The sequence below is a fragment of the Erythrolamprus reginae genome, chromosome 6 (assembly GCF_031021105.1).
Source record: "Erythrolamprus reginae isolate rEryReg1 chromosome 6, rEryReg1.hap1, whole genome shotgun sequence".
Classification (NCBI taxonomy): Eukaryota; Metazoa; Chordata; class Lepidosauria; order Squamata; family Dipsadidae; genus Erythrolamprus; species Erythrolamprus reginae.
Window position 1 is genome coordinate 81,004,518 of NC_091955.1, and position 26,441 is coordinate 81,030,958.

The 26,441-nt window shown below is 42.6% G+C and overlaps 1 protein-coding gene across 2 annotated transcripts in view; it reads left to right on the forward strand.

Annotated features, from left to right (window-relative positions):
* DENND5B (DENN domain containing 5B) overlaps positions 1–26,441 on the forward strand; it is a 160,797-nt gene that overhangs the window by 43,717 nt on the left and 90,639 nt on the right. The window contains exons 2-3 of one of the 2 annotated variants that reach the window (XM_070756372.1): positions 9,554–9,619; positions 21,635–21,744. In XM_070756372.1, the coding sequence (XP_070612473.1) occupies positions 9,554–9,619; positions 21,635–21,744 (176 nt within the window). The remainder of the gene's footprint in view (positions 1–9,553; positions 9,620–21,634; positions 21,745–26,441) is intronic. The other variant, XM_070756373.1, reaches the window with a different exon arrangement.

Below are 26,441 nucleotides of genomic sequence, written 5' to 3' on the forward strand. Positions count from 1 at the left end.
GTGCAAAAACGGGCGCTTTGGCTGGCAAAAGGGGTGAATTTTGGGCTTGCACACATTAATCGCTTTTCCATTGTTTCCTATGGGAAACATTATTTCGTCTTACAAACTTTTCACCTTAAGAACCTCGTCCCGGAACCAATTAAGTTTGTAAGACAAGGTATCACTGTATAAAAACCTAGACTTTATTTGTATAACGAAGCATGGTGTACAACCAATGTAATCACTGTATTAACAGTCTTTTTGCTGAGAAAGCATGTGGATCGGATGCCATTTGGCCTAAAGAAAAAGCTGTCTCAGTTCCATGTACATTTGACATGGGAAAAAAAGAAAGGCTTGAGGCTAAAAGTATATTACACTCTCTCTTTTCCGGAATTAGAATTTTGAAAATGTCAGTTCTGCCCTTACAGAAATCTGAACTAGCTGGCAGCCAGTGTTCAAAGGACACAGGGTTATGCGTGGCTGAAGTCAATATGCTTGCATGTGTGCATGAATGAAGTGGAACAATTGGAAATCATGCATATGATTTGCGCTGTAATGGAGCTTTTGGTTCCCAAGGGCAAAACACAATTTTCACAGAGTTTCCCCAATTTCTCTGCTGCAATAATGTGTGCTTAGATAGCTGCTGATATGAATACCATTGAAATCGTAGTTCTTCCATCTCTCTGGGGAGTTGCTTCTATTTGTTAAAGTTGCTTTCATGTGAATGCTGTCTACAGTTGTGCTGGTATTTGAATGTGCAGCTGTATGAAGCTGAAGAAACTATGCCGTGTACCGTATTTTTGGGAGTATAAGACACACAGCAGTATAAAATGCACCTTAGTTTTTTTGGGAGGAAAATAGGGAAAAGAATCTGCTTATTGTTAGCACTGCGTTAGGGTTGGAAAGAAACATTTGGAACAAGTAAGAGCAGTGATTTTCAACCTTTTTTGAGCTGTGGCACATTTTTTACATATACAAAATCATGGGGCACATTGAGTGGAGGGGAGTGGGGGGGATAAAAAATGTTTGGACAAAAAAATTCTCTCTCTCTCTCTCTCTTCCTCCCTTTCACCCTATTTCTCTCCCTCTTTCTCTCTCTTATTTATTTATTTTATTCATTTATTCAATTTCTATGCCGCCCTACTCCTTAGACTCGGAGGCTTACAACATGTTAGCAATAGCACTTTTTAACACATCCAGAATATTGCCCCCACAATCCGGGTTCTCATTTTACCCACCTCGGAAGGATGGAAGGCTGAGTCAACCTTGAGCCGGTGATGAGATTTGAACCGCTGACCTTCAGATCTACAGTCAGCTTCAGTGGCCTGCAGTACAGCACTCTACCTGCTGTGCCACCCCGGCTCTTCCTTCCTTCCTCTCTCTCTCCATCCCTCTTTCTTTCTCTCTTCCTTCCTTCCTCTCTTTTTTGCTCTCTTTCTATCTCTCCCTCCTTCCCTGCCTCTCTTTCTCTTTCTTTCTTTCTTTCTTTCTTTCTTTCTTTCTTTCTTTCTCTCTTTCTCTTTCTCTCTTTCTCTTTCTCTCTTTCTTTCTCTCTCTTGCTTTTCTCTCTTTCTCTCTCTTGCTTTCTTTCTCTCTCTCTTTTTCTTTCTCTTGCTGAGCTTCGCGGCACACCTGACCATGTCTCGCGGCACACTAGTGTGTCGTGGCACACTGGTTGAAAAACACTGAGTTAGAGCAATGAAAAAAACCCTGCAAAGACTTAGGGTTGGAAAACATTCTTCGCAGAGAGTAACAATGAAAGAACCTGCAAAGTAAGAGCTGGGAAGATCGTTATCAGCTAGTTAGGACTGGAAAAAAACCCCTACATTCAGAGTATAAGATGCACCCAAATTATCAGCCTCTTTTAGGTAGGAAAAAGTTGTATCTTATACTCCAAAAAGTACTGTAACTCTTGAGACTATTGGGAGAAACGTCTACCTGGGTTCAGTTCCAAGTGGGGAGAAAGACACCGGAAACATGGAGGTTGGTTGGAAAGATGGTTTAGTGATGAAGCGGAACCACCAAGCACGTATGATTCTGGGTAGCTGACCAACTGATTTGATGAGCACAAGGATTTCTATACAGTTTTTTCATTTTAGAGGCTCGTTTTGTGAATTTTGTATATTTGATTTTAATTAGGTTGCCAATGAGTTGGGGGTTTTAATCTTGTTTAACAAATGTAATTAATCCTAGAGGCTGGCTTCCTTGGGTTTTTAATCCTGTCTTGAATGGATTACCAAATCTGCATTTCTGAAAATTGGCCCCTTAATTTATACTTGGGCAGTTTCTGGATCATACTCTGGTCTTTAGACTTTCTGTCTTTAGAAACATGTTTCTCCTTTAGGGAAAATATATATATAATATTCTGCCTTTTTAATATTTCCTAAAACATTTCATTCTTCTACCGTAAGTGGGGTGGGTGCTAACTTTCTTCAAGATGGACCGGAGGGGGCTACGTTAACTGAGATTGAGGCTGATTTAATTGTCTCTGATGGGTTTAATTTTCAATGTAGTGTTCTTGTGATCAAGCAAATGCAAAGATGACGGGGGACTTATTTATGCATAAATGTGTAAATTCATTGCATTACATTGGCATCCTTCAGTCTCGAAAGATCATGGTATCATGCTCTGGATGAAGCCTGGGTAGGTTAGTATGTAAATTCATACTGCATGACAAAAAGTGATAACGTGCCAATGAGCTGCTCTAACACTTTTGATAAAACCAAGAACTTAAGGCTTAATGAAGGATCTGTATTTGAAAATATTTGGGACTCTTGTCCCTCAAGGAGTATTTGCAGGTCCCAGCTGAGAAAGTCTCAGCTCTGAGTAAAAGCTAATCAGAATAGAAGGACTTGCGGTAACGAGATCTCGGAGGCCCATAAACTGTTTATCTCGTGTAGTGCCAGCATGATAACCTCTGCAGTGCAGGTTGATTGCACTGCATTTTTTAACCATCTATCCTTGCTTTTGGCTGGTTGGCTGGTTTAAAACTCAAAATGTATGGCACTGTTATTTTATTACAGTTTGGATTTGATTTAAATCAAGTCAGTTTAAATCAAGATTGTAATCATAGAAACATAGAAGTCTGACGGCAGAAAAAGACCTCATGGTCCATCTAGTCTGCCCTTATACTATTTTCTGTATTTTATCTTAGGATGGATCTATGTTTATCCCAGGGATGTTTAAATTCAGTTACTGTGGATTTATCTACCACGTCTTCTGCAAGTTTGTTCCAAGGATCTACTACTCTTTCAGTAAAATAATATTTTCTCATGTTGCTTTTGATCTTTCCCCCAACTAACTTCGGATTGTGTCCCCTTGTTCTTGTGTTCATTTTCCTATTAAAAACACTTCCCTCCTGGACCTTATTTAACCCTTTGACATATTTAAATGTTTTGATCATGTCCCCCCTTTTCCTTCTGTCCTCCAGACTATACAGATGGAGTTCATTAAGTCTTTCCTGATACGTTTTATGCTTAAGACCTTCCACCATTCTTGTAGCTCGTCTTTGGACCCATTCAATTTTGTCAATATCTTTTTATAGGTGAGGTCTCCAGAACTGAACACAGTATTCCAAATGTGGTCTCACCAGCACTCTATATAGCAGGATCATAATCTCCATCTTCCTGCTTGTTATACCTCTAGCTATGCAGCCAAGCATCCTACTTGCTTTTCCTACCGCCTGACTGCACTGTTCACCCATTTTGAGACTGTCAGAAATCACAAGCCCTAAATCCTTCTCTTCTGACTTCATGATTTAAATTAGTAGTAAAAAGGCTTGATTTAAGTCATAATTTTTAAAGAGCAACTGTCACAGAGGAGTCCCGTAGCGGCTCCTCCTCTAACCCGCTGTTGACTCACCCGACAGACCCAATATTGCAGAATGTACAACCTCTTGCTATATAACTGAGCTCCATTTCATGCTGAATAAACTAAACTATTAACGTATCTTAAATAGAAAACTATCCTTAGATAGATTTTTACTGCAATAGCATTTTATTAAATTACATTTTATTTTAAAAATATCCAATTTAAAATTTAAAAAACAGAAGAGGCTAGGATTCTATTATGTCCTTTTTCTAGTCTCCAAGAATTCAGGGGGATGGAGGGCCTTCCACAGTTTGAAATAGCTCAATGTGTACGCAGTGTAGAAGCACTTCAAAATGCAATTCTTCAGGTCCATCTTGGAATGCATTAGGCAACAGGATTGGCTCACTCCCATCGATCTCAAGGAGGCCTACCTCCATGTGCCAGTACCTCCGTCACACAGAAAGTTCCTGAGGTTCTGTTTCGCCAGGACTCATTTTCAATATTGAACCCTGCCATTCAGCCTTTCATCGGCACCTAGGACCTTCACCAAATTCCTCAATGTTGTGGAGGCATACGCCGTACGCCTCCATTACATCTTCAGTGTTATTTGGATGATATAATTATACAGTGTTCCCTCGATTTTCGCAGGTTCGAACTTCGCGAAAAGTCTATACCACGGTTTTTCAAAAATATTAATAAAAAATACTTTGCGGGTTTTTTCCCTATACCAGGGTTTTTCCTGCCCGATGACGTCATATGTCATCGCCAAACTTTCATCTGCTTTTAATAAAATTTTTTTTAAATAAACTTTCATAAATAAACATGGTGAGTAATGACCTAAATCAGGGGTCGACAAAGTTGTTCAGAATCTAGGAGCCAGCCAAAAAATTTAGGAGCCAGAATTTTTTTTAAGCAAACTTGGTTTTTTGCCGAGTCTCCACCTGACATCGCTTTCACCCCCTCCCCCCCGGCGCAGGCCTGGCTCCGCCGAGCCGGCTCTGCTGTACTCCCGTCGGGATCCGAGGGGAGACCGTTAGTCAGAAACCGAAACAGAGAAGAAGGAAAGGGAGACCGGGCCGGGGACGCGGGGGAGGGGGGGAGGGGGGAGGAGGGGTTACTGGTCGGAAGTCACCGCGCACGCGGCCGGAGGAGGAATGAACAAAACCTCACGCCGGGAGGGGAGGGGCTTCCGCTTCTCTCCGAAGGCGGGTGAGCGGCCAAGATCGGAGCGTCTGTGTGCGGTGGGGGGGAGTGAAGGGGTTCGAGTAGGAGGCGGAATGGAGGCAAGGGGGGGAGGGAGAGACGCACGCAAGCGCAGGGGACGCTGGGAAAGCAGCTCGCTCCGAGGTTGATGGGCGGAGCTACGGAAGCCAAGATGTACCATTTCTGGGCGTAAACACAAGGCGGGAAAAATATACTGTATACCAGTGATTTTCAACCTTTTTTGAGCCGCGGCACATTTTTTACATTTACAAAATCCTGGGGCACACCACCAACCAAAATGACACAAATCTAATAAATAAATAAATAATAAATAAATACATACATACATACATACATACATAAATAACCCCCTCATATATACAATCCCATGTAACATCCCCTTATAAATACAGTCAATCATCAATCATCCCTCCTGAAATTTATACCACTGTCTCATTTCTGGGTACTTCTGTCTTTCCCCCTTTTCTCTCTCGTGTTTCTCATTTCTCTCTCTTCCTCCCTTTTTCCCTCATTCCTTCTCCCTCTCACTTCTCCTCTTTTTCCATCCCTGTCTCTCTCCCCCCCTTATGTGTGTGTATGTATACACACTCCAACCATTTCCAAAACCAGTTGAGGGCTGGGGTTTTTTTCTCTTTTATCCTTTTCAAAAACAGGTGTGGGCTGGGGGGGTTTTCTTATTATTTGGGTGCTTTTTACCATATGCTTCAAGAATCACCTCTCTCTCTCTTTTGTTTCACTCTCCTCTCATTCTCTGCCTCAATCATTTTCTCATTTCTCCTTTTTTCTCCCCTTTTTGTTCTCATTTCTCTCACTCTCCTTTCCTCTCCCTATCTGTCTTGCTTTCTCTCTCTCTTGCTATCTTTTTCTCTCTCTTGTTCTCTTATTTTCTCTCTCTCTCTTGTTCTTTCTCTCTCTCATGCTTTCTCTCTCTTGTTCTTTCTCTCTCTGTTGCTCTCTCTCTCTTATTTTCTCTCTCTCTCTCTCTTTCCTTTCTCTCATTCCCTCTTTCTCTCTATCCTTTCTATCTCTCACTCTTTCCTTCTCTCCCTCCCTTTCTCTCTCTTTCCATTCCCTCTTTCTCTCTATCCTTTCTATCTCTCACTCTTTCCTTCTCCCCCTCTCTTTCTCTCTCTTTCCTTTCTCTCATTCCCTTTCTCTCTATCCTTTCTATCTCTCACTTTTTCTTTCTCTCCCTCCCTTTCTCTCTCTTTCCTTTCTCTCATTCCATCTTTGTTTCCTGGGGCTGACTGCGCCTGCCCTGCACCCCCCACCACGGAGGGAAAGCATTTGGCATCGGCACCGCCAAACCCCCCCCCCCCCCCACGAGCAGCAAAGCATCGGAGTCAAAAGGCAAAAAGCGCGCCCCGTCGCTTAGGCTTTTGCTGCTCCTGGAAGGGGGGGGGGATCGGCGCCCACCCCTCCAGAAGCAGCAAAAGCCTAAGACGCGGGGCGCGCCATTTGCCTTTCCGCGGAAGAGGAGAGGCAGCGGATAGGGCGGGCGGGGGCACCGCCAAACCCCCCCCCCCGAGCAGCAAAGCATCGGAGTCAAAAGGCAAAAAGCGCGCCCCGTCGCTTAGGCTTTTGCTGCTCCTGGAAGGGGGGGGGATCGGCGCCCACCCCTCCAGAAGCAGCAAAAGCCTAAGCGGCGGGGCGCGCCCTTTGCCTTTCCGCGGAAGAGGAGAGGCAGCGGATCGGGCGGGCGGGGGCACCGCCAACCCCCCCCCCCCCACGAGCAGCAAAGCATCGGAGTCAAAAGGCAGCTTCCGCGCGTTTCTTTCAGCGGAAGAGGAGGAGAGGGAGCGGATCGGGCGGGCGGGGGCTGCGCCTTCTACTGCCGGCGCCTCCCCGCCCCCGCCCCCCCCAGGCAGGCAGGGGAATGGGGACTGCGCGCCCATGGAAAAGGGCACGCAGGGGGGGTATTTTGGGGTGCGCGGGTAGCGGCGGCGGCGGGCAATAGCCGGGGGGCGGCTTCTGCAAGTGGGAGCTCCAGGGCTGAAGCCTCAGCCCTGGAGCTCCCACTTGCAGGAGCCACCTCGTGAAAAACACTGCTGTATACATACAGTACAGCAGGCAACATTTTCTAGGCGCCAGACAACATTTTCTAGGCGCCACTGGCGACCAGGCGCCTGGGTTTGTCGATCCTTGACCTAAATGGTTGCTAAGGGAATGGGAAATTGCAGTTTAGGGGTTTAAAGTGTTAAGGGAAGGCTTGTGATACTGTTCATAGCCAAAAATAGTGTATTTACTTCTGCATCTCTACTTCCCGGAAATTCGACTTTTGCGGGCGGTCTCGGAACATATCCCCCGCGAAAGTCGAGGGAACACAGTACAATCAAAATCGCTCCAACATGCGTACGAGGACCTCCTGATCACAATTCAGACATTGCAGCCACATGGCTTCTCATTGGATTTTCCAAAGAGTCATCTGACTCCCACCACCTCTCTCCTACATCTCAGTACCATCATCAATACCATGATCTGGGTGGTCTTCCTGTTGCTGGAGCGTCGAGACACCATTGCTTCCCTAATGGAAATCGTCAGCCGCAACCCAACGCCCCTTTTGTTTCTTTTTCATTCCTTCTTTATTCTAGTTGCTATTCAGAATTTTAATCGGGTATTTACTCTGCATTACATTATCACTTCCACTGCGCTTCCCAAGTGTATGATATCGTTCTGACACTTACCATCACCATTTTCTTTTTTAATATTTAGTTGTTGCAAAGGTGCACAGATTCTTTGTCCTCTGTGTTCATCCAGGGCACTATGGTTGCTTCTGGATAGAAACATAGAAGTCTGACGGCAGAAAAAGACCTCATGGTCCATCTAGTCTGCCCTTATATTATTTTCTGTATTTTATCTTAGGATGGATATATGTTTATCCCAGGCATGTTTAAATTCAGTTACTGTGGATTTATCTACCACGTCTGCTGGAAGTTTGTTCCAAGGATCTACTACTCTTTCAGTAAAATAATATTTTCTCATGTTGCTTTTGATCTTTCCCCCAACTAACTTCAGATTGTGTCCCCTTGTTCTTGTGTTCACTTTCCTATTAAAAACACTTCCCTCCTGGACCTTATTTAACCCTTTAATATATTTAAATGTTTCGATCATGTCCCCCCTTTTCCTTCTGTCCTCCAGACTATACAGATTGAGTTCATTAAGTCTTTCCTGATACGTTTTATGCTTAAGACCTTCCACCATTTTCGGCTTGCAGAGAGCCTCCAGGTGTTGGGTGAGGGCATTTTTACCCTCCCCCATGTTGTGGTTAGCTCTGGCCCAGCTCCTGCCCCAAGGACTGTGGATGTGGGGGAGACATCCACATGCTGCAGGCCTGTTTTGCCCCCGTGGAATCTGCTGATGAAGGCTCCTCTGACCAAGAAGACATGAGTGACAGGGAGGAGGAGAGTGTGGCAGACAGCTCAGAAGGAGATCAATTATCTAGCTCCTCCTTGGATTCAGAACAAGAGTTAATGATACAGCCACGCATGCGGAGAGCGATTCATAGGCAACAACAACTGAGAGATTATTATCAAAGAAAATGAGGCCACCTGTGGTTGGGTGGGGCTGTGGTAATTTAGTGAGGCTGCTATAAATAGCAGCCTGTGGGTTTGGCCATTGTGGAGGATTATCTGATCATTGTGTTTCCTGACTGCTTTACTGACTTTGACCTTTTGTGTGCTGATTTTCCCCCGCTTTGAAACTAAACCAGAGCAAAGTGTGTTTCACTTTGTGAAAGAAGAAGGACTGTGAGTTGCCTCACAGCTGCAAGATAAGTATCACAGGACTGATAAGGGACTTGTACAAATTACCAGTTTGTTTGGAGAGGAGTGCTCTTTGCTATACCAAAAGAGGGCTTGGTTTAAGTGAATTTTCATTATAAAGAACATTGTTTTGAATTTTCAAACGTGTGTGTGTCTGAAATTTGTACCTGTGAATTTTTGGGAGGAGTCTACCAGAGAGCCCGACAGAACACCCCAGCTCCAGGGAAGCCTTTGGAGCCTGGGGAGGGTGAAACAAGCCTACTGGGCCCACTAGAAGTTTCTGGCCTCCAGAGAGGCTCTGGAGGCTGGGGGAAGCTGTTTCCTCCCTCCCCATGCATTGAATTATGGGTGTGGGCACTCACGCATGCTCAATAGTGCGTGCATGTTCTTTCGGCACTCAAGAGAAAAAAGGTTCACCATCACTGCCCTAGACAAAGGCCAGTTCCACTATCACTCGCGTAAGTGAGCGTCTCTCTCTACATATGTATTGTGCAAAATATTTTCCCATCCAAATATAATTAGGTTGAGGCAAGCGATTTCCATCCAGTTTTTCATGATAGCTTGGCATTCTCTCTGGTAGGGTGTAAAGTCATCAAGTCTGATGTATACTGAAAGATCTATCAAACGGTATAATCCATTTGGTTGTTTGGTTGGTCAGGGGAACACTACTTTGATCTGGTTGAGGGGTGGATCTGTTTTTCAGAAACCATGCTTATGTGTGTCTGCAGTTTCCGTTCCTTTTGTTCATACATACTTTTTGTTTCTGTTATGTTATGTAGTCTTATACCAGTGGCTAGAAGCCGACCGCCATGGCAGGAATTCAGATACTGCAAAAAGAACATCAGGTAAAAATAAACATTAAAAATGGGGGGTTGCTAATTTTAACTACAGGCTTTCCATCTTTTCATCTGTCTTGAATTCCATTAAATTCTATTCATTGATTGGTTGCTTTAATCATTTTAATCAGCAGTTATCATCCTTTTCCTGGGGAGTTGTAAGTTAATAAGCTAACAGCCATTTGCTTTTTGTTTCCTTACCAGCTCCAAATGCATACACACATTTGGTTTTGGGTTGTTTTGCTCAGGGATTTTTGTACTTCATGCTGTTAAATGGTTTGCTTAATAATGGCCTATGGAAGCCGCAATTGGCTAGTTCCCCATAACAGGCCCAACTATAAACCTGATTTTGCAAATCGTAGTGTTTGTGATTTAACACTTCAAGCCAAAATCCAACACACTGTATTTTCTGTATGTCTGTTTGGGTTTTATTATAATGGGTTTTTAATTGTTTTTAGTATTGGATTATTATTATATGCTTTCTTATTATTGCTGTTAGCCGCCCCGAGTCTTTGGAGAGGGGCGGCATACAAAACCAATAGATAGATAGATAGATAGATAGATAGATAGATAGATAGATAGATAGATAGATAGATAGATAGATAGATAGATAATCAAGCAAAAAGCTTTATGAAGTCATTCAGAAGGGAGGCCTGAAAAGCAGGTGTTTCTTCTTACAGCCTTAATAACAAAGCATTCTTAACATTAAAGAACTCAGATTACAGCAGCAGTTCCCAATCTTTCTGGGGCCAAGGATTGCTTTTGGAAGGAAAATTGTCTTCCAAAGATTGGGGAGGGGGAATAATTTCATGTGCGCAACCTAAATCCTGTGCATGCACAGATGAAGCTTTGCTCGCTCACCTACCACTCACGTGGCCCAGAGGTTGAGGACCTCCTGTTTACAGCTCTATGGAATCTATGGAGGTCACGGTTATCCCAAAGGTGCTTTTTCAAGAGGCAATTGGACTTTGTGGTTTTCCTTGGAAGACGTTTTGCTTTTCACCCGAGAATCTTCTTCAGCTGATGGAGCAACCTGATCAAGATTTCTGTTTTTACGTTCCTTTGATTTGTTCACTGGATTCCCCCACCCCCCAAATACAGAATTGCTAAGAATAAAGTCTGAACTGCAGCATACATCCTGTAATTTCAGCAGAATATAGATGCTTCTGTGACTGATCTTCTCATGGGTGATGGTTGAGTCAGATATGGCATTCCAGCTACTGTCGGCTGAAGGGAAACTGCCCTTCCCCAGTGGGCCGACCTCTAGGAAGGCACAGGGTGCCATAATTGCCACATCAAAATGAAGCAACGTAGAAAATTTTCTCAATGAGACGACCTCGATTGAATCAAGATCGCTCCTTTTATTGTATTTCACTTTTCCTGACATGTGGTACAGAATAACCAATTCGCGAATGCCACATACATTAAGCCATCCCCCAACTACCATTCACTCATGCGCTGTATAAGGCAACCTCCTCGTGACTTCCCTATAGATAATTAATGGAAGCTCCATTCATTGCCTTTTCCTGGATTGTGTGTTTACTGGTAATTAGCAAAGGAATGAGAGTAAGGCATATATTTCCTTATATGAAAGTTAGCTGTACGTTATCTTCATGCTGTATATCAAATTAATTATTTTTCACGTGGTCATGGATTCTGCAGCTTGCTTACTCAGCCTGGACTTTTGCTGCCTTTCCATAGAGGAAGAATAAGGTTTATACAGCACCCATTAGGCTAAAACATCACCCTTCAGCAATATTCTATCCCAATGTTCAGTGCCTAAGAACCTATGATTACAACAGTCGGCTGCTGGTTGGCATAACTGGTGGTCAGAAATGATTGACATGGTTGCACAACAATATCATCTAGGCCCAGGGTGGCAAACTCAAGGCCCATGGACCAGATCTGGCCCGCAGGGTGCTTAAATCTGGCCTGCCGGGCCGGCCTGGAAATAACAAAGGACCAGCCCACAATTCTTCTTGGCACACATTTTCATCCAGGACAGCCCTCCTACAGCACTTTGCTGGCCAAAATGGGGCACTAGAGGGGGCTGTTTTGTGCCCTGTTTTGTCCAGCAAAGTGCTGCAGGAGGCCGTCTAGGACAAAAATGTGGTGCCTTGGGTCAATCCTTTGTTGTTTTCAGGCCGGCCCCTCAAGCTAGATTTAAACACCCCACGTAGGGAACGGGAGAGGCAACAGGGTGCTGCAGGAAATATCCATACCTCCCCATCGCTGGCTGGCAGAGAACTACAGTGATGCTCCTGCCCTCAAAGAAATCTCATTTGACACCTTTGATCTAGGACACAATTTCACCAAGAGATGATAGCAAGTGATCATTTTTCCATAAAAACCCCTTGAAAATCTATGTCTATGGAGATTCTCAGTCATCCAGGTCATAGATGTCCCAAAGGTGTTTTTTTCAAGAGGCAACTGGACTTTCTGGTTTTTCTTTGAAGATGTTTGCCCTCTCATCCAAGAAGCTTCTTCAGCTCCTAATCCTTGAAAATCTATTCATCGCAACTACAAATCCCATAAGAAACCATAATTACAAAATAGAATAGAGAATGAGCACTTTTTTTCATAACACCCTGCCTCTCCCGTGCCCTACGTGGGGTGTTTAAATCTAGCTTGAGGGGCCAGCCTGGAAACAACAAAGGATTGACCCAAGGCACCACACTTTTGTCCTAGATGGCCTCCTGCAGCACTTTGCCGGCCAAAACAGGGCACAAAACAGCCCCCTCTAGTGCCCCATTTTGGCCAGCAAAGTGCTGTAGGAGGGCTATCCTGGACGAAAATGTGATTGGAGAGAAAAGACTAAAAGCTTCAGCTAGTAGGTTAAAGTAACCAGCAAAGGGCTACTCTTCTTACCTGCTACCGCAGCGCCCTCGGAGGCCATCGTGGGCCGCCATTGGTCACGCGCACCCCCCGTGTGAGATTTGGCTTCTGCACATGTGCAGAAAGCCAAATCTTGTATGAGGACACGCGCGAGAGGGGGATTTTGGCTATTTTTGCCGGTTTCTTGCTTTTGCGGATACGTGGAAGCAAATATATTGGCAAAAATAGCCAAAATCTTGCTCTCACGCACATCCTTGTGCGAGATTTGGTTTGTTGTGCATGCGCAGAAGCCAAATTTTGCACCGAGGGACGCGCGTGACCAATGGCTGCCCGCGACGGCCTCCGAGGGCGCTCAGGTAGCAGGTAAGAAGAGTAGCCCTTTGCTGGTTACTTTAACCTACAAGGTGAAGCTTTTAGTCTTTTCTCTTTATATGCAAAAAGGGAATTCAGTGGTACCTCTACTTAAGAACTTAATTCATTCTGTGACCAGGTTCTTAAGTAGAAAAGTTCTTAAGTAGAAGCAATTTTTCCTGTAGGAATCAATGTAAAAGCAAATCATGCGTGCAAACCCATTAGGAAAGAAATAAAAGCTCAGAATTTGGGTGGTAGGAGGAGGAGGAAAAAGAGGAGGAGGACAGTCGCTGCCGAAGGAAGAAGGTCAGGTGAGGGGAATCAAAAAAATCCAAAACTTTAAGGCTAAAACTAAAAGAAGAGGGACTCTGAGGGGGCGAGGAGGAGCACGCACTTCCCATACACCTGGCGCAAGGCTGCCTCCCATACACTGCGCCAGAGAGAGAAACCCAGGGGGAATGGCAGGAAACTGGCCGGGCCTTCTTACTGCTCTCAAATTTCCTGGGAAATTTTTCTGGGCTCGGGTTCTTAAGTAGAAAATGGTTCTTAAGAAGAGGCAAAACATCTTGAACCCCCAGTTCTTATCTAGAAAAGTTCTTAAGTAGAGGCATTCTTAAGTAGAGGTACCACTGTACTTCTACCTATAGGTCACTGTTGCTCATTCTTGTAACAGCCAATAATTATGTACGTTGTGCCTAAATGTGCCTAATATGCTTTTTATACAACCCCTCATGAAGTGTAAGAAATGAAAGACCAACTCCACTGAGAATAAGCAAATTCATGAAGTTTTGTCTGTCGTGACATACAAATGAAGTAGTTTTCCTCATTAAACAAAACAAAGCCAGGGATATTTTTATACCAGATATGTGGCAGACTGCATTTCCACAAAATTTGTGACTAACTTTAATCCTAAATGAGTGGGCTGAGTTTTTTTGTTTTTTTATCAGCTTTTCCTTTATGTAGTAGTACTAATCTCAGCCTTACTGATTCAGCTTTTTCAGAACAAACTTGTAAAGTCTTTCCTTTTATGATCAACATTGTTTAAACTGTTTAGGATACGGCATGTTTAGGAGTATGATTAGAACCTAAGAGGGTGAAAGCAAGTTTTTAACCCTTGCTAGTCACTTGGAAAACATTGGTTGGTATTACAGTAGTACCTCTAGATACGAGCTGCTCTACATACGAGTATTTCAAGATACGAGCCACGAGGGGAGAGACATTTCTGTTCTAGTCCCAAGCTCAAATTCGGGATACGAGCCGAGCGTCCACTAGGTGGCGCAAGAATCCTTGCTTTTGGTTATCTCGGAGGGGAAAAACAAAGTCTAAAGCGATTTGTTCCACATACGAGTTGCCTCAACATACAAGCTCCCTTCTGGAACCAATTATGCTCGTATCTAGGGGTACTACTGTATTACCACTTTTAAAGAGTGTTTTCTGAAATGGATTTGTGAAAGCAGCTACAGCTATAGTTAACTGCAATTATCAACAGCAATGATAAACCAGCCATCTGCAAGAGAATTGGTGGAAAGGATTCCACCCCAATCACTGGTGGGATTTTTTTTTTTAAAAAAATTGACTACCAGTTCAATGGGCGTGGCTTGGTGAGTATAGCAGGGGAAGGATACTGTAAAATCTCCATTCCCTCCCCACTCCAGGAGAAGGTTATTGCAAAATTCCCATTCCCTCCTGATCAGCTGGGACTCGGGAGGCAGAGAATAGATGTGGGGGGCAGTCAGAAGTGGTATTTGATGGTTCTCCGAACTATTCAAAATTCCCGCTATCGGTTCTCCAGAACTGGTCAGAACCTGCTAAATTCCACCTCTGACCACAAACCTATGGTGAGAATGTATGCACGAATGAATGAATGAATGAAGTAATTGTCCATATGAGCCTTGAGCCAGCATGGATTGTGTTTTGTGAATCTGACCCTCAACTTTTAGGCGATCCTATCCTGTAAGTGAACAAAAATGCTGGTGGTTATAAGGAAGGCCACTGAATGTGCTGTTTGCGGGGAAATTAAATAAATGCATTATTTCAGAACTTAATAAACGCCCAGGTTTATATAGAACTTAATATACCCCCATGAAGGCAAACTGCCCTTCCCCAGTGGGCCGACCTCTAGGAAGGCATAGGGTGCCGTGATTGCCACATCAGAATGAAGCGACAGAGAGAAAGTTTTCTCGATGAGACAACCTCGGTTGAATCAAGATCGCTCCTTTTATTGTATTTCACTTTTCCTGACATGTACAGAATAACCAATTCGCGAACGCCACATACATTAAGCAATCCCCCTACTATCATTCACTCATGCACCATATAAGGCAATCTCCTTGTGACTTCCCTATAGGTAATTAACGGAAGCTCCATTCTTTGCCTTTTCCTGGATTGTGTGTTTACTGGTGATTGGCAAAGGAATGAGAGTAAGGCATATATTTCCTTATATGGAAGTTAGCTATAGGTTTTCTTCATGTTGTACTGTATATCAAGTTAATTATTTTCCACATGGTCATGGATTCTGCAACTTGCTTATTCAGCCTGGATTTTGCTGCTTTTTATAGATGAAGAATAAGGTTTTATTCAGCACCCAATTAGGCTAAAATATCACCCTCCAGCAATATTCCATCCCAAATTTCAGTGCTTATAAACCTATGATTACAACACCCCCAGGCTCATATAGTTTACGCATGGTATGATTGTGTTGTATGGTTTTAATGTTGGGTTTTTAAGATGTTTTTAATATTAGATTTGTTATAATGTTATTATTTTGTTGTGAGCCGCTCCGAGTCTATAGAGAGGGGCAGTATACAAAACTAATAAATTATTATTATTAAAAATAATAATAAAATAATTTTTGTACCATTTGATTTAGCATCCGGGTGAATATAGCAAAAGTGCCTGTATGTATTGCCCCTACTGAATTTTTTTTGTCTGGGGAATATTGTAGAATTCACCATCTCAAACATCGAGGGGGGGGGGAGAGAGAGAGAGATCTACTTTCCTGGAAAGGGCGATGAACTAAATTTACTGAGGCCATGCTAAAATGTTATGTGCATGACTGAGAATAATGCATAACTGAAAAAAGAGAAACATGAATTTGATAAATATGTCTGTAAATACATATTTGTATTACAGGTGTCCTTAACCCAGTGTTTCTCAAATAGTGGGGTGGGGCCCCCTAGGGGGTGCAAAGCAATGCTAGGGGGGTATGACCCCGGGGAACTTCCTTTTTTTTGCCTGCAGGGAGTAGTGGGGTTTTTTGCACCGAACAATAGCACACAGCACAAAGTAGGAGACATGAAGTGCAGATAACAAACCCTTAAGAGACCCCATGGAAAAATATTTAACAGGAATGAAAAGAAAGGAGGAGAGAGACGGAGATAATGAGACAAAGGTATATAAGTCTCCCAAAAGCTAAGATGAGGAAATATGATGAAGCATATGTAGCGCTTTGCTGTACTGTAACTATAATGGGAGATGACGAAAAACTAGTATGATTACTGTGTGTAAAAATGTTGGCAGTGGACAGCATGAAGCCAAATAAATTAAGGCATCACTTAAATACATTACACCCAATCACGCTGATAAGCCACTGAGTTTTTTCAGTGAAAATGTGCTGAATATTGCAAACAATCATTCTGGTGGAGAGTTGGGGGCGCGCGAAATGTTTATTTCTTCCTAGGGGGGCCATAACAGAAAATAAGTGAGAAACACTGCCTTAGCCAGACATTTAATTTTTTCAGTGTGAAGTCTCTGAAATAACTTAAATGCACCATAAGTACTCTGGCAAAAGAGCAATTTCTAGGCATTAAGTATCTATCCTGTATAATTCCAAGACACTTTGGGCAATTGAGATTAAAGTTAGGGTGAAATTAATAGAACAAAATCCTAAATAAGTGGGAAAGAGAGCCAATTTGGTCTAGTGGCTAAGGTCTAGGTCAGTGATGGCGAACCTATGGCATGGGTACCACAAGTGGCACATGATGTGTTGCCCTAGCTCAGCTCCAACGTGCATGTGTGTGCCGACCAGCTGATTTTCGGCTCACACGGAGGCTATGGAAGGGCATTTTTGGCTTCCAGAGTGCCTTGGGGAGGGGATTTTTACTCTGTTCCGGCTCCAGGGAAGCCTTTGGAGCCAGGGGAGGGCGAAACACGAGCCTACTGGGCCCAGCAGAAGTTGAAAAATAGGCCGTTTCCGGCCTCCAGAGGACCTCCAGGGGATGAAGGAGCTGTTTTTGCCCTCTCCAGGCATTGAATTATGGGTGTGGGCACTGGAACATGCACGATAGCATGCATGCACGCTCTTTTGGTACCCGAGGAAAAAAAGGTTTGCCATCACTGGTCTAGTGGTTAAGATCTAGGCTGAAAACCAGGAGACTTGTGAGTTCTAGTCCTGCTGCCTTAGGCATGAAAGACAGCTTGAGTGCCTTTGGCCAAATCAGACTCTGTCCACGAACTGGGCTCAGTTAATTCCAACAAATCAACATTCAGTTGATCTGAAAAAACGAATCCTGCCCTGCAGATGAGGGCGGTGGGGGGGGGGAAGACATGCAACACTAGGGATGTTGGGGCAGGGGGGGCGGCTAAGTAATTGGAAAGGGGATTAATCTAGCTGTTGGTTTATTGCCTGCTGTGCAGAGCATCTGAAAAACGAAATTCAGTTGTTGGTTTTCTGTCTGCTACTGAACCTCCAGCTGAGAATTTGCAGCTACCAGTAAATGATTCATGGCCGATAAGCAGGAAGATTCTCAGAGGCAGCGAAGGTCTTAATGCCTCTTCAGATTAATAATGCAATTTTCTTTCCCCCTTTTGCTCCAACAATTTTTACATGTTTGCTGATAACGTGGAACATAGGCAAGATATCTGCTTTTTTCTGTCTGTCTTTTTTTAATGTACTGGGTAGAATTGTGCCAGGCTATGCAGCGTTACAACTGTAGTTAATTCTGCATTTTCAAACACTGTGATGTTTAAAATTCTCCATTGTTCAAGTTCAGGTTCTATGATTTCAGGGAAGATTGCATTATGTTGTGAATACATATTGTACGTCTCTTTACATATAACCTACAATGCCAGAGAGTGTCTGTCTGTCTATCTGTCCCTCCCTCCCTGTCTCCTTTCTCTCTCGTTAATTTTTTTAAGCCGGTGAAATAAAAATGAAAATAATATTATGTAGATAGCATAACAATAGAATACAGTACAGTGTTCCCTCAATTTTCGCGGGGGATGCGTTCCGAGACCGACCGCGAAAGTCGAATTTCCGCGAAGTAGAGATGCGGAAGTAAATACACTATTTTTGGCTATGAACAGTAGCCGCCCCGAGTCTTCGGAGAGGGGCGGCATACAAATCTAAGTAATAAATAAATAAATAAATAAGTATCACAAGCCTTCCCTTAACACTTTAAACCCCTAAATTACAATTTTTAATTCCCTTAGCAACCATTTAGATTATTACTCACCATGTTTATGTATTAAAGTTTATTAAAAAATATATTTATTAAAGGCGGACGAAAGTTTGCGATGACATATGACGTCATTGTGCGGGGGATGCGTTCTGCAGGAAAAACCATGATATAGGGAAAAAGCACAAAGTATTTTTTAATTAATAGTTTTGAAAAACCGTGGTATAGACTTTTTGCAAAGTTCGAAACCGTGAAAATCGAGGGAACCCTGTATTACAAATACCGAAGAGTTGATCTTCTATTCTAGACAGACATTCTAGGTGGAATAAAACTGATTTAGAATCTATGCTGGGGACAAGTATTGGACTCTCAGACTTGGCACTAAAACTCTTATTTGGCTCAGCCCCACCGCTTGTTTTTAACTATCCAAACTGTGCACTTTAGAGTTACTATCCAAATTAGGACAATATTTCATAAGCAATGCTATTTTACCTATTAGGTTATTAACTACAGGTAATCCTTGACTTGCAATCACTCCCCAAATTTAGATACTGAAAAAAAGGCACTTGCAACTGGTTCTCGCACTGATGACTACAGCAGTGTTTTTCAACCAGTGTGCCGTGACACACTAGTGTGCCGCGAGACACGTTCAGGTGTGCCGCGAAGAAGGTAGCTCAGGTTCTGGTCTCACAACTTTTTCCTGAGAGAGAGAGAGAGAAAGAGAGTGAGAGAGAGAGAGAAAGAGAGTGAGAGAGAGAAAGAAAGAGTGAGAGAAAGAGAGAAAGAAAGCAAGAAAGAGAAAAGAGAGAGAGAAAGAGCAAGAAAGAGTGAGAGAGAGAAAGAGAGAGAGAGAAAGCAAGAGAGAGAAAGAGAGAAAGCAAGCAAGAGAGAGATAGAAAGAAAGCAAGAGAGAGAGAGAAAAAAAAGGAGAGGAAGGGAGAGAGAGAAATGAGCAAAGAGGGGAGGAAAAAAGAGAAATGAGGAAATGATTGAGACAGAGAATGAGAGGAAAGAGAGAGAAACAAAAGAGAGAGAGAGAGAGAAGTGACTCTCGATTTAAAACATATGATAAAAAGCACCCAAAAAATAAGAGAGAAAACCCCACAGCCCTCACCTGTTTTTGGAAATGGTTCAAGAGTATGTATACACACACACACACACACACACAAGAGGGGGAGGAGACAGGGATGGAAAAAGAGAGGAGAGTGTCTTAAAGTGTCGTTTTGTTTCCTTTTGGTTGATGGTGTGCCCCAGGATTTTGTAAATGTAAAAAATGCCGCGGCTCAAAAAAGGTTGAAAATCACTGGACTACAGTGTTCCCTCGATTTTCGTGGGGGATGCGTTCCAAGACCGCCCACGAAAGTTGAATTTCTGCGAAGTAGAGATACGGAAGTAAATACACCATTTTTGGCTATGAACAGTATCACAAGCCATCCCTTAACACTTTAAACCCCTAAATTACCATTTCCCATTCCCTTGCTCACCATTGAATAAGACACTTAGTGATCCTGATATTTATAAACATAATTATTTCTTAACAATAATTATTTCCCCCCCCCCCGATAACTACGCTGATTGGTCAAGATTTCAGCCAATCAGCAATGGTAGACAAAAGTTTGGCGATGACGTATGACGTCATTGGGTGGGAAAAACCATGGTATAGAAAAAAACCCCGCAAAGTATTTTTTAATTAATATTTTTTGAAAAACCGTGGTATAGGATATTCGCGAAGTTCAAACCCGCGAAAAGCGAGGGAACACTGTATTGCCTTATCTCTGTGGTTATTTGAAGAGCCATGGTGGCACAGTGGTTAGAAGGCAGTACTGCAAGCTAGTGCTGACTGACTGCAATTTGACAGTTCGAATCTCACCAGGTTGACTCAGCTTTCCATCCTTCCGAGGTGGATAAAATGAGGACCCAGATTATTGGGGGCAATAGGCTGATTCTGTAAACTGCTTAGAGAGGGCAGTAAAAGCACTATGAAGAGGTGCATATATCTAATTGCTACCAGAATTTAGGCACTTGGCAACTGACATTATTTATGATCGACATGATCGAAACATTTAAATATGTTAAAGGGTTAAATAAGGTCCAGGAGGGAAGTGTTTTTAATAGGAAAGTGAACACAAGAACAAGGGGACACAATCTGAAGTTAGTTGGGGGGGGAAATCAAAAGCAACATGAGAAAATATTATTTTACTGAAAGAGTAGTAGATCCTTGGAACAAAGTTCCAGCAGACGTGGTTGGTAAATCCACAGTAACTGAATTTAAACATGCCTGGGATAAACATATATCCATTGTAAGATAAAATACAGGAAATAGTATAAGGGCAGACTAGATGGACCATGAGGTCTTTTTCTGCCGTCAGACTTCTATGTTTCTATGTTTCTACGACAGTTGCAGTGTCCCAGGGTCCTGTGATTGCTATTTGTGGCCTTCCAAACTGGCTTCCAGTAAGCAAAGTCAAGGGCAGATTCATTTAACAAAGGTGTGATTCACTTGACAACCAAAAAAATTTGCTTAACAATCATGGCAAAAAAAAAGATTGTAAAATGGGGTGCAACTCACTTAAACTGTCTTCCTTAGCAATGGAAATTCTGCTTCCAACTGCGATCATAAGTTGAATATAATTTGAAGTTGTGTTTTAAGTTATTTTTTAAAAATGGCTGATGCTTTCAATATCATTTTTAAAAATGATATTAAAATATCATTTTAAAAACATATATCTCCTTAAACATATATTAAAACAAGTATCACTTCATGGAGTGGGATGAATATGGTATGGTTAATTATGGATGATTCCTTTTTCCCAAAATTTCAGGTAAGTTTAAAAAAAAGTAAACATAACACTCCTTCCTCCTTCCTTCCTTCCTTCCTTCCTTCCTTCCTTCCTTCCTTCCTTCCTTCCTTCCTTCTTTCCTTCCTCCCTCCCTCCCTCCCTCTTTATTTATTTCTAACTTCTTTCCCTCCCTCCCTCCCTCCTTCCCTCCTTCCTTCCCTCCCTCCTTCCTTCCGTCCGTCCTTCCTTCCTTCCTTTTTATTTATTTCTATCTTCTTTCCCTCCCTCCTTCCTTCCTTCCTCTTTATTTATTTCTATCTTCTTTCCCTCCCTCCCTCCCTCCCTCCTTCCTTCCTTCCTTCCTCTTTATTTATTTCTATCTTCTTTCCCTCCCTCCCTCCCTCCCTCCTTCCTTCCTTCCTTCCTTCCTTTCTCTTTATTTATTTCTATCTTCTTTCCCTCTCTCCCTCCTTCCTTCCTTCCTTTCTTTCTCTTTATTTATTTCTATCTTCTTTCCCTCCCTCCCTCTCTCCCTCCCTTCTTCTTTCTTTCTTTCTTTCTTTCCCTTTGTTCTCTTTAGCAAGGGGATGACCCACCTTGACGCTTTCTTTGAAAATCGTTCATTGACGTGATGGTGATTGTTGCTTCTTAATCTATTGCAGGAGAAAATTTTGACCAGAGTCCCTTGAGAAGAACTTTCAAGTCAAAAGTCTTGACTCACTATCCCCAAAATATAGAATGGAACCCCTTTGATCAAGATGCCGTCAACATGGTATGTAGAGAAACATCTTCAGAAAGAGTTTCACATTCTAAGCCCTTGCCTACTGGGTCAAAACCCTGCCCTTCTTCTCCCGTGTTTCAGTTTTCCTCTCTTTCCATTTCAGTCCTTAGTTGAGTAGGGGAATTTTGACTAAGTGAAGAGGATTATTCTCTATTCATACATAGGTTTGTGGCCAAAGATTGGCTGTAATCAAATGTGTGAAGTCAATACTGGATTCACATTTTACTGTAAGTTGCAGTATTTGCTTAGGTTAGCTTGGTCTGATGTGTGAATCAGGCTACCATTATAAACTCTGGTTTATAGCATTGGCTGAAGGCCACCCACTGTTGAGGTTTATCCAGCCAAATAGTGGTTCTCCGCCTTTTCTTCACCATGGACAATCCCCCCCCCCCTTAAATACCTTTTCTGGCCACAGACCATGGCCACGGATCCCCAAGATTTAATTCAAGATTTAAATCTTTTTTTTTTTAATAAATTTTTATTGATTTTTAAAAGTTTACATAAAACAAACATATAACAGTGCACAGTGCATGTGCCCATCACCTAACAAGAACACCCCCCCCATCACCCCCACCACCCATACAAGAGGATTCAAAAAAAATTTAATTGTTTATCTATTATTCCTTGGCTCTATCTTGATCAAGTATTATTAAAAGAGTGATTGCAATTTATTTTTCATATTTACATCACAGATTCTACTTAACATACAATCTTTTACCTTGTTCCATCGCACCATCAGCTTCTCCAATTTATTCTTATCAAAATTATTTAATCTTATTTCCATAATTTAAATAGGGTTAAATAGGGTTCAGGAGGGAAGTGTTTTTAATAGGAAAGTGAACACAAGAACAAGGGGACACAATCTGAGGTTAGTTGGGGGAAAGATCAAGGGCAACATGAGAAAATATTATTTTACTGAAAGAGTAGTAGATCCTTGGAACAAACTTTCAGCAGACGTGGTTGGTAAATCCACAGTAACTGAATTTAAACATGCCTGGGATAAACATATATCCATTGTAAGATAAAATACAGGAAATAGTATAAGGGCAGACTAGATGGACCATGAGGTCTTTTTCTGCCGTCAGTCTTCTATGTTTCTATGTTTCTATGTTTCTAATTTCAAGATGTATGTGATCCACCATATACCAGTACCCATTCAAGATTTAAATCATAACACTTGCCCAAGTCTTCATGGACTTCCTGGTAATGACATTGCAGTCCCCTCAAGGGTCCGCAAGCCTCAAGTTGAGAACCAATGACTTAGAAAATACTTTTCATACAGCTAAATGGAAATAAATGTGAAAGAATTTCACTTCTTCGGAGTCTTCGGACAGGGGCAGCATACAAATATTATTATTATTATTATTATTATTATTATTATTATTATTATTATTATCATCATCATCATCATCATCATCATCATCATCATCTAAGTCCTCCCTCCTCAAACCTTTATTTCCTGGGTTTTCTAAATTCCTGTCTTTTCCTTCAACAGGTCGGTATTTTTACATTTGTTTTAGTCTCAATACTTACACCAATTCTACCACTGTCTAGTAGAAGGTTTTGAACATATAATAATAATAATAATAATAATAATAATAATAATAATAATAATAATAACAATAATAATTTATTAGATTTGTATACCACCCCTCTACGAAAACTCAGGACTGCTCACAGCAACAATAAACAATGTAAACAAATCCAATAATTAAAACTATGGCTAAAGAACCCTATCATTAAAAAACTGACAATGCTACTCAATCACAACCATATATAAATCTTACTAGCCAATAGTTTCTAACAGTTAGAATCTATTAATAGAGTAATAGAGTTGAAAAAGACCTTGCAGGTCATCTAGTCCAACTCCCTGCTCAAGCAGGAGACCCTATATCTGCCTCTACCGAAGATTGAACTCACAACCACAGAAACAGGGTTAGATAAGGCTGAATGGGATTCAAGGAGGGTTGGGCTTAGCTCACTTGTGGCTACGTAGAGATTCTAGGCTGATCCCTCTTAAACTCTGCCATCAGATTCTACCTCTTTAGATGTTAAGTGATCTCATTGTTTGCTATGGAGCGTTTTTTGCTGGAAACCAGAAGTAAACAGTGGTTTCTTGCAAAAATGTTGTAAATCAGAGTCATATTTCTGTGGGATACTAGCCATAAAGGCAAACTGGCTGCTGAGCACCAAAAATGCGGTCACATGACTGTGGTGGTGGTTGGTGTGGTAGACAAAACTTTACGTTCGGGTCATAAGTAGCTTTTTTAGAGTCCATCATAACTTCCAATGGTCACTATGTGACCGGTCATAAGTTGAGGGCTGCCTGTATAAGCATTCATGAGGAGTAACCTAATGTCCACCTAGGCACCATCAGGCTATTGAGGTCTTCATGTTCTTATTAACTTTTAAAGAGATTGCGATGATTTGCTAAATACCAGAATTCTTATTTTTTTTCTTCTGTAGTTAACTTTTGTAATTTCATATGAAGGGTTGAGTGGTGGAAACAAAAGCCTTGTGGAACATGGACAGTTTTCTTTTAACGTTAAGCACAGAGAAATGTTGCTCATTTTTCCCCAGAATTAACGTTGTTATTGCCTTGTATTTTTATCTGCTTTCTATATTAGCGAGTGATTTTTATTTTATTTTGCAGGAAAGTACTCCAATATTTTTAGGTTAATCTAGGAAAGCCTTCTGCTGTTACTATATGCTAATTGAACGGCAGATGGCAAAACATGAATAGAATGTTGTTTAGTGGCAGTTAGCTAATGGAAAGGGAGCAGTTTCATTTTAGAAACTGCAATACAGTGATCCCTCGAGTTTCGCGATCTCGATCTTCGCGAAACGCTATATCGCGATTTTTAAAAAAATATTAATTAAAAAAAAACCACTTCCGGGTTTGGCTTCAGGACTCAGCTGGGAAGAGGCGCGGCTGTTTTAAAAGGTCGCAGCCGGCCTGGGGGGCTTCCCAGCACCCCCCCGAACCCCCAACCTGGGTCTTCCCGGCCGCCCACGCAAAGGGGAAACCCCGGCTCCTCGCTGATGCCCGCCGCTCGCCCCGCCCGCCAGCAAGAGGGGGAAGACCCAGGGAAGGTTCCTTCAGCCGCCCAGCAGCTGATCTGCTCGGTAGCGCAGCAGCAGCGAGGAGCCGAATCGGGGTTTCCCCTTTGCGTGGGCGGCGGGGAACGCAAACTCCACCATCTACGCATGCGCGGCCATAGAAAAAAGGGCGCGCATGCGCAGATGGTGTTTTTACTTCCGCAACCCTACATCGCGAAAAATCGATTATCGCGAGGGGTCTTGGAACGGAACCCTCGCGATAATAGAGGGATCACTGTACTCTGTTTATCTACAAATTTTGTGTGCCACACTCAGGGGTGGGCTGCTAGCCAGAACGCTAAATTGGGCTCACTACCACGGCTCGTGAGTGCTAGCAGGGCCAGCGCGATTTTGCTTCTGCACCTGTGGAGGTAACAAAATCGCACACGGAGCCGCAGGTGCGCCCGTGTTTCGGCATGTGCGGAAGCAAAAAAACATCTCACTGAAAAACAGGCGCACCTGCGCGCCATGTGCAATTTTGCTACCTCCACAGGTGCAGAAGCGAAATCGCACTGGCCTTTCTAGCACTCACAAGCCGCGGTGGCGAGCCCAATTTAGCGTTCTGGCTAGCAGCCCAACCCTGAGTGTGGCACACAAAATTTGTAGATAAACAGAGTATTGCAGTTTCTCAAATGAAATTATATGACTGCGGCTATACTTTTAGTCTGGGTTATATAATTTACATGCATGTAATATTCACATCCTTTTCAATTTTATATAATAATGCCCATTACTTGCTCAGGAAATAGGCTTTTTGCTAAATGCTTTCTTGAGCAATCCGTAGCTAATGCACAAGGTTATAAATTAATTTAAAGAACTATGGCAAATTCCATTGCTACACCATTATGGAAAACCAGTGGAGCTTGAGGCTGGGAATTGTAACTTTTTAAGAATGTTGTGTGTAATTAAACGTTAAGAAAGTGGGCTTTTTTTTCAACCCTAGTTTCTTGTCAATAAGCATTATTTGCTTTATCAAATGACAACTATTCATAGATTAGATTAGATTTAGATTTATTGGATTTATATGCCGCCCCTCTCCGCAGACTCGGGGCGGCTCACAACAATAGCAAAAAACAGTACATAGTGACAAATCCAATGCCCACCAATCCAATTACAATTTTAAGTTAATAAATTCATAAAACAATCCTAATATATATAAAAAACAAGCATACAATCAATCAAACAGCAAAACAACATGGGCAAGGGGGAGATGTTTTAATTCCCCCATGCCTGACGGCAGAGGTGGGTTTTAAGGAGTTTACGAAAGGCAAGGAGGGTGGGGGCAATCCTAATCTCAGGGGGGAGCTGGTTCCAGGGGGTCGGAGCCACCACAGAGAAGGCTCTTCCCCTGGGCCCCGCCAGACGACATTGTTTAGTCGACGGGACCCGAAGAAGGCCGACTCTGTGGGACCTAACCGGTCGCTGGGATTCGTGCGGCAGAAGGCGGTCCCGAAGATATTCTGGTCCGGTGCCATGAAGGGCTTTATAGGTCATAACCAACACTTTGAATTGTGACCGGAAACTGATAGGCAACCAATGCAGACTGCGGAGTGTTGGAGTAATATGGGCATACTTAGAGAAGCCCATAA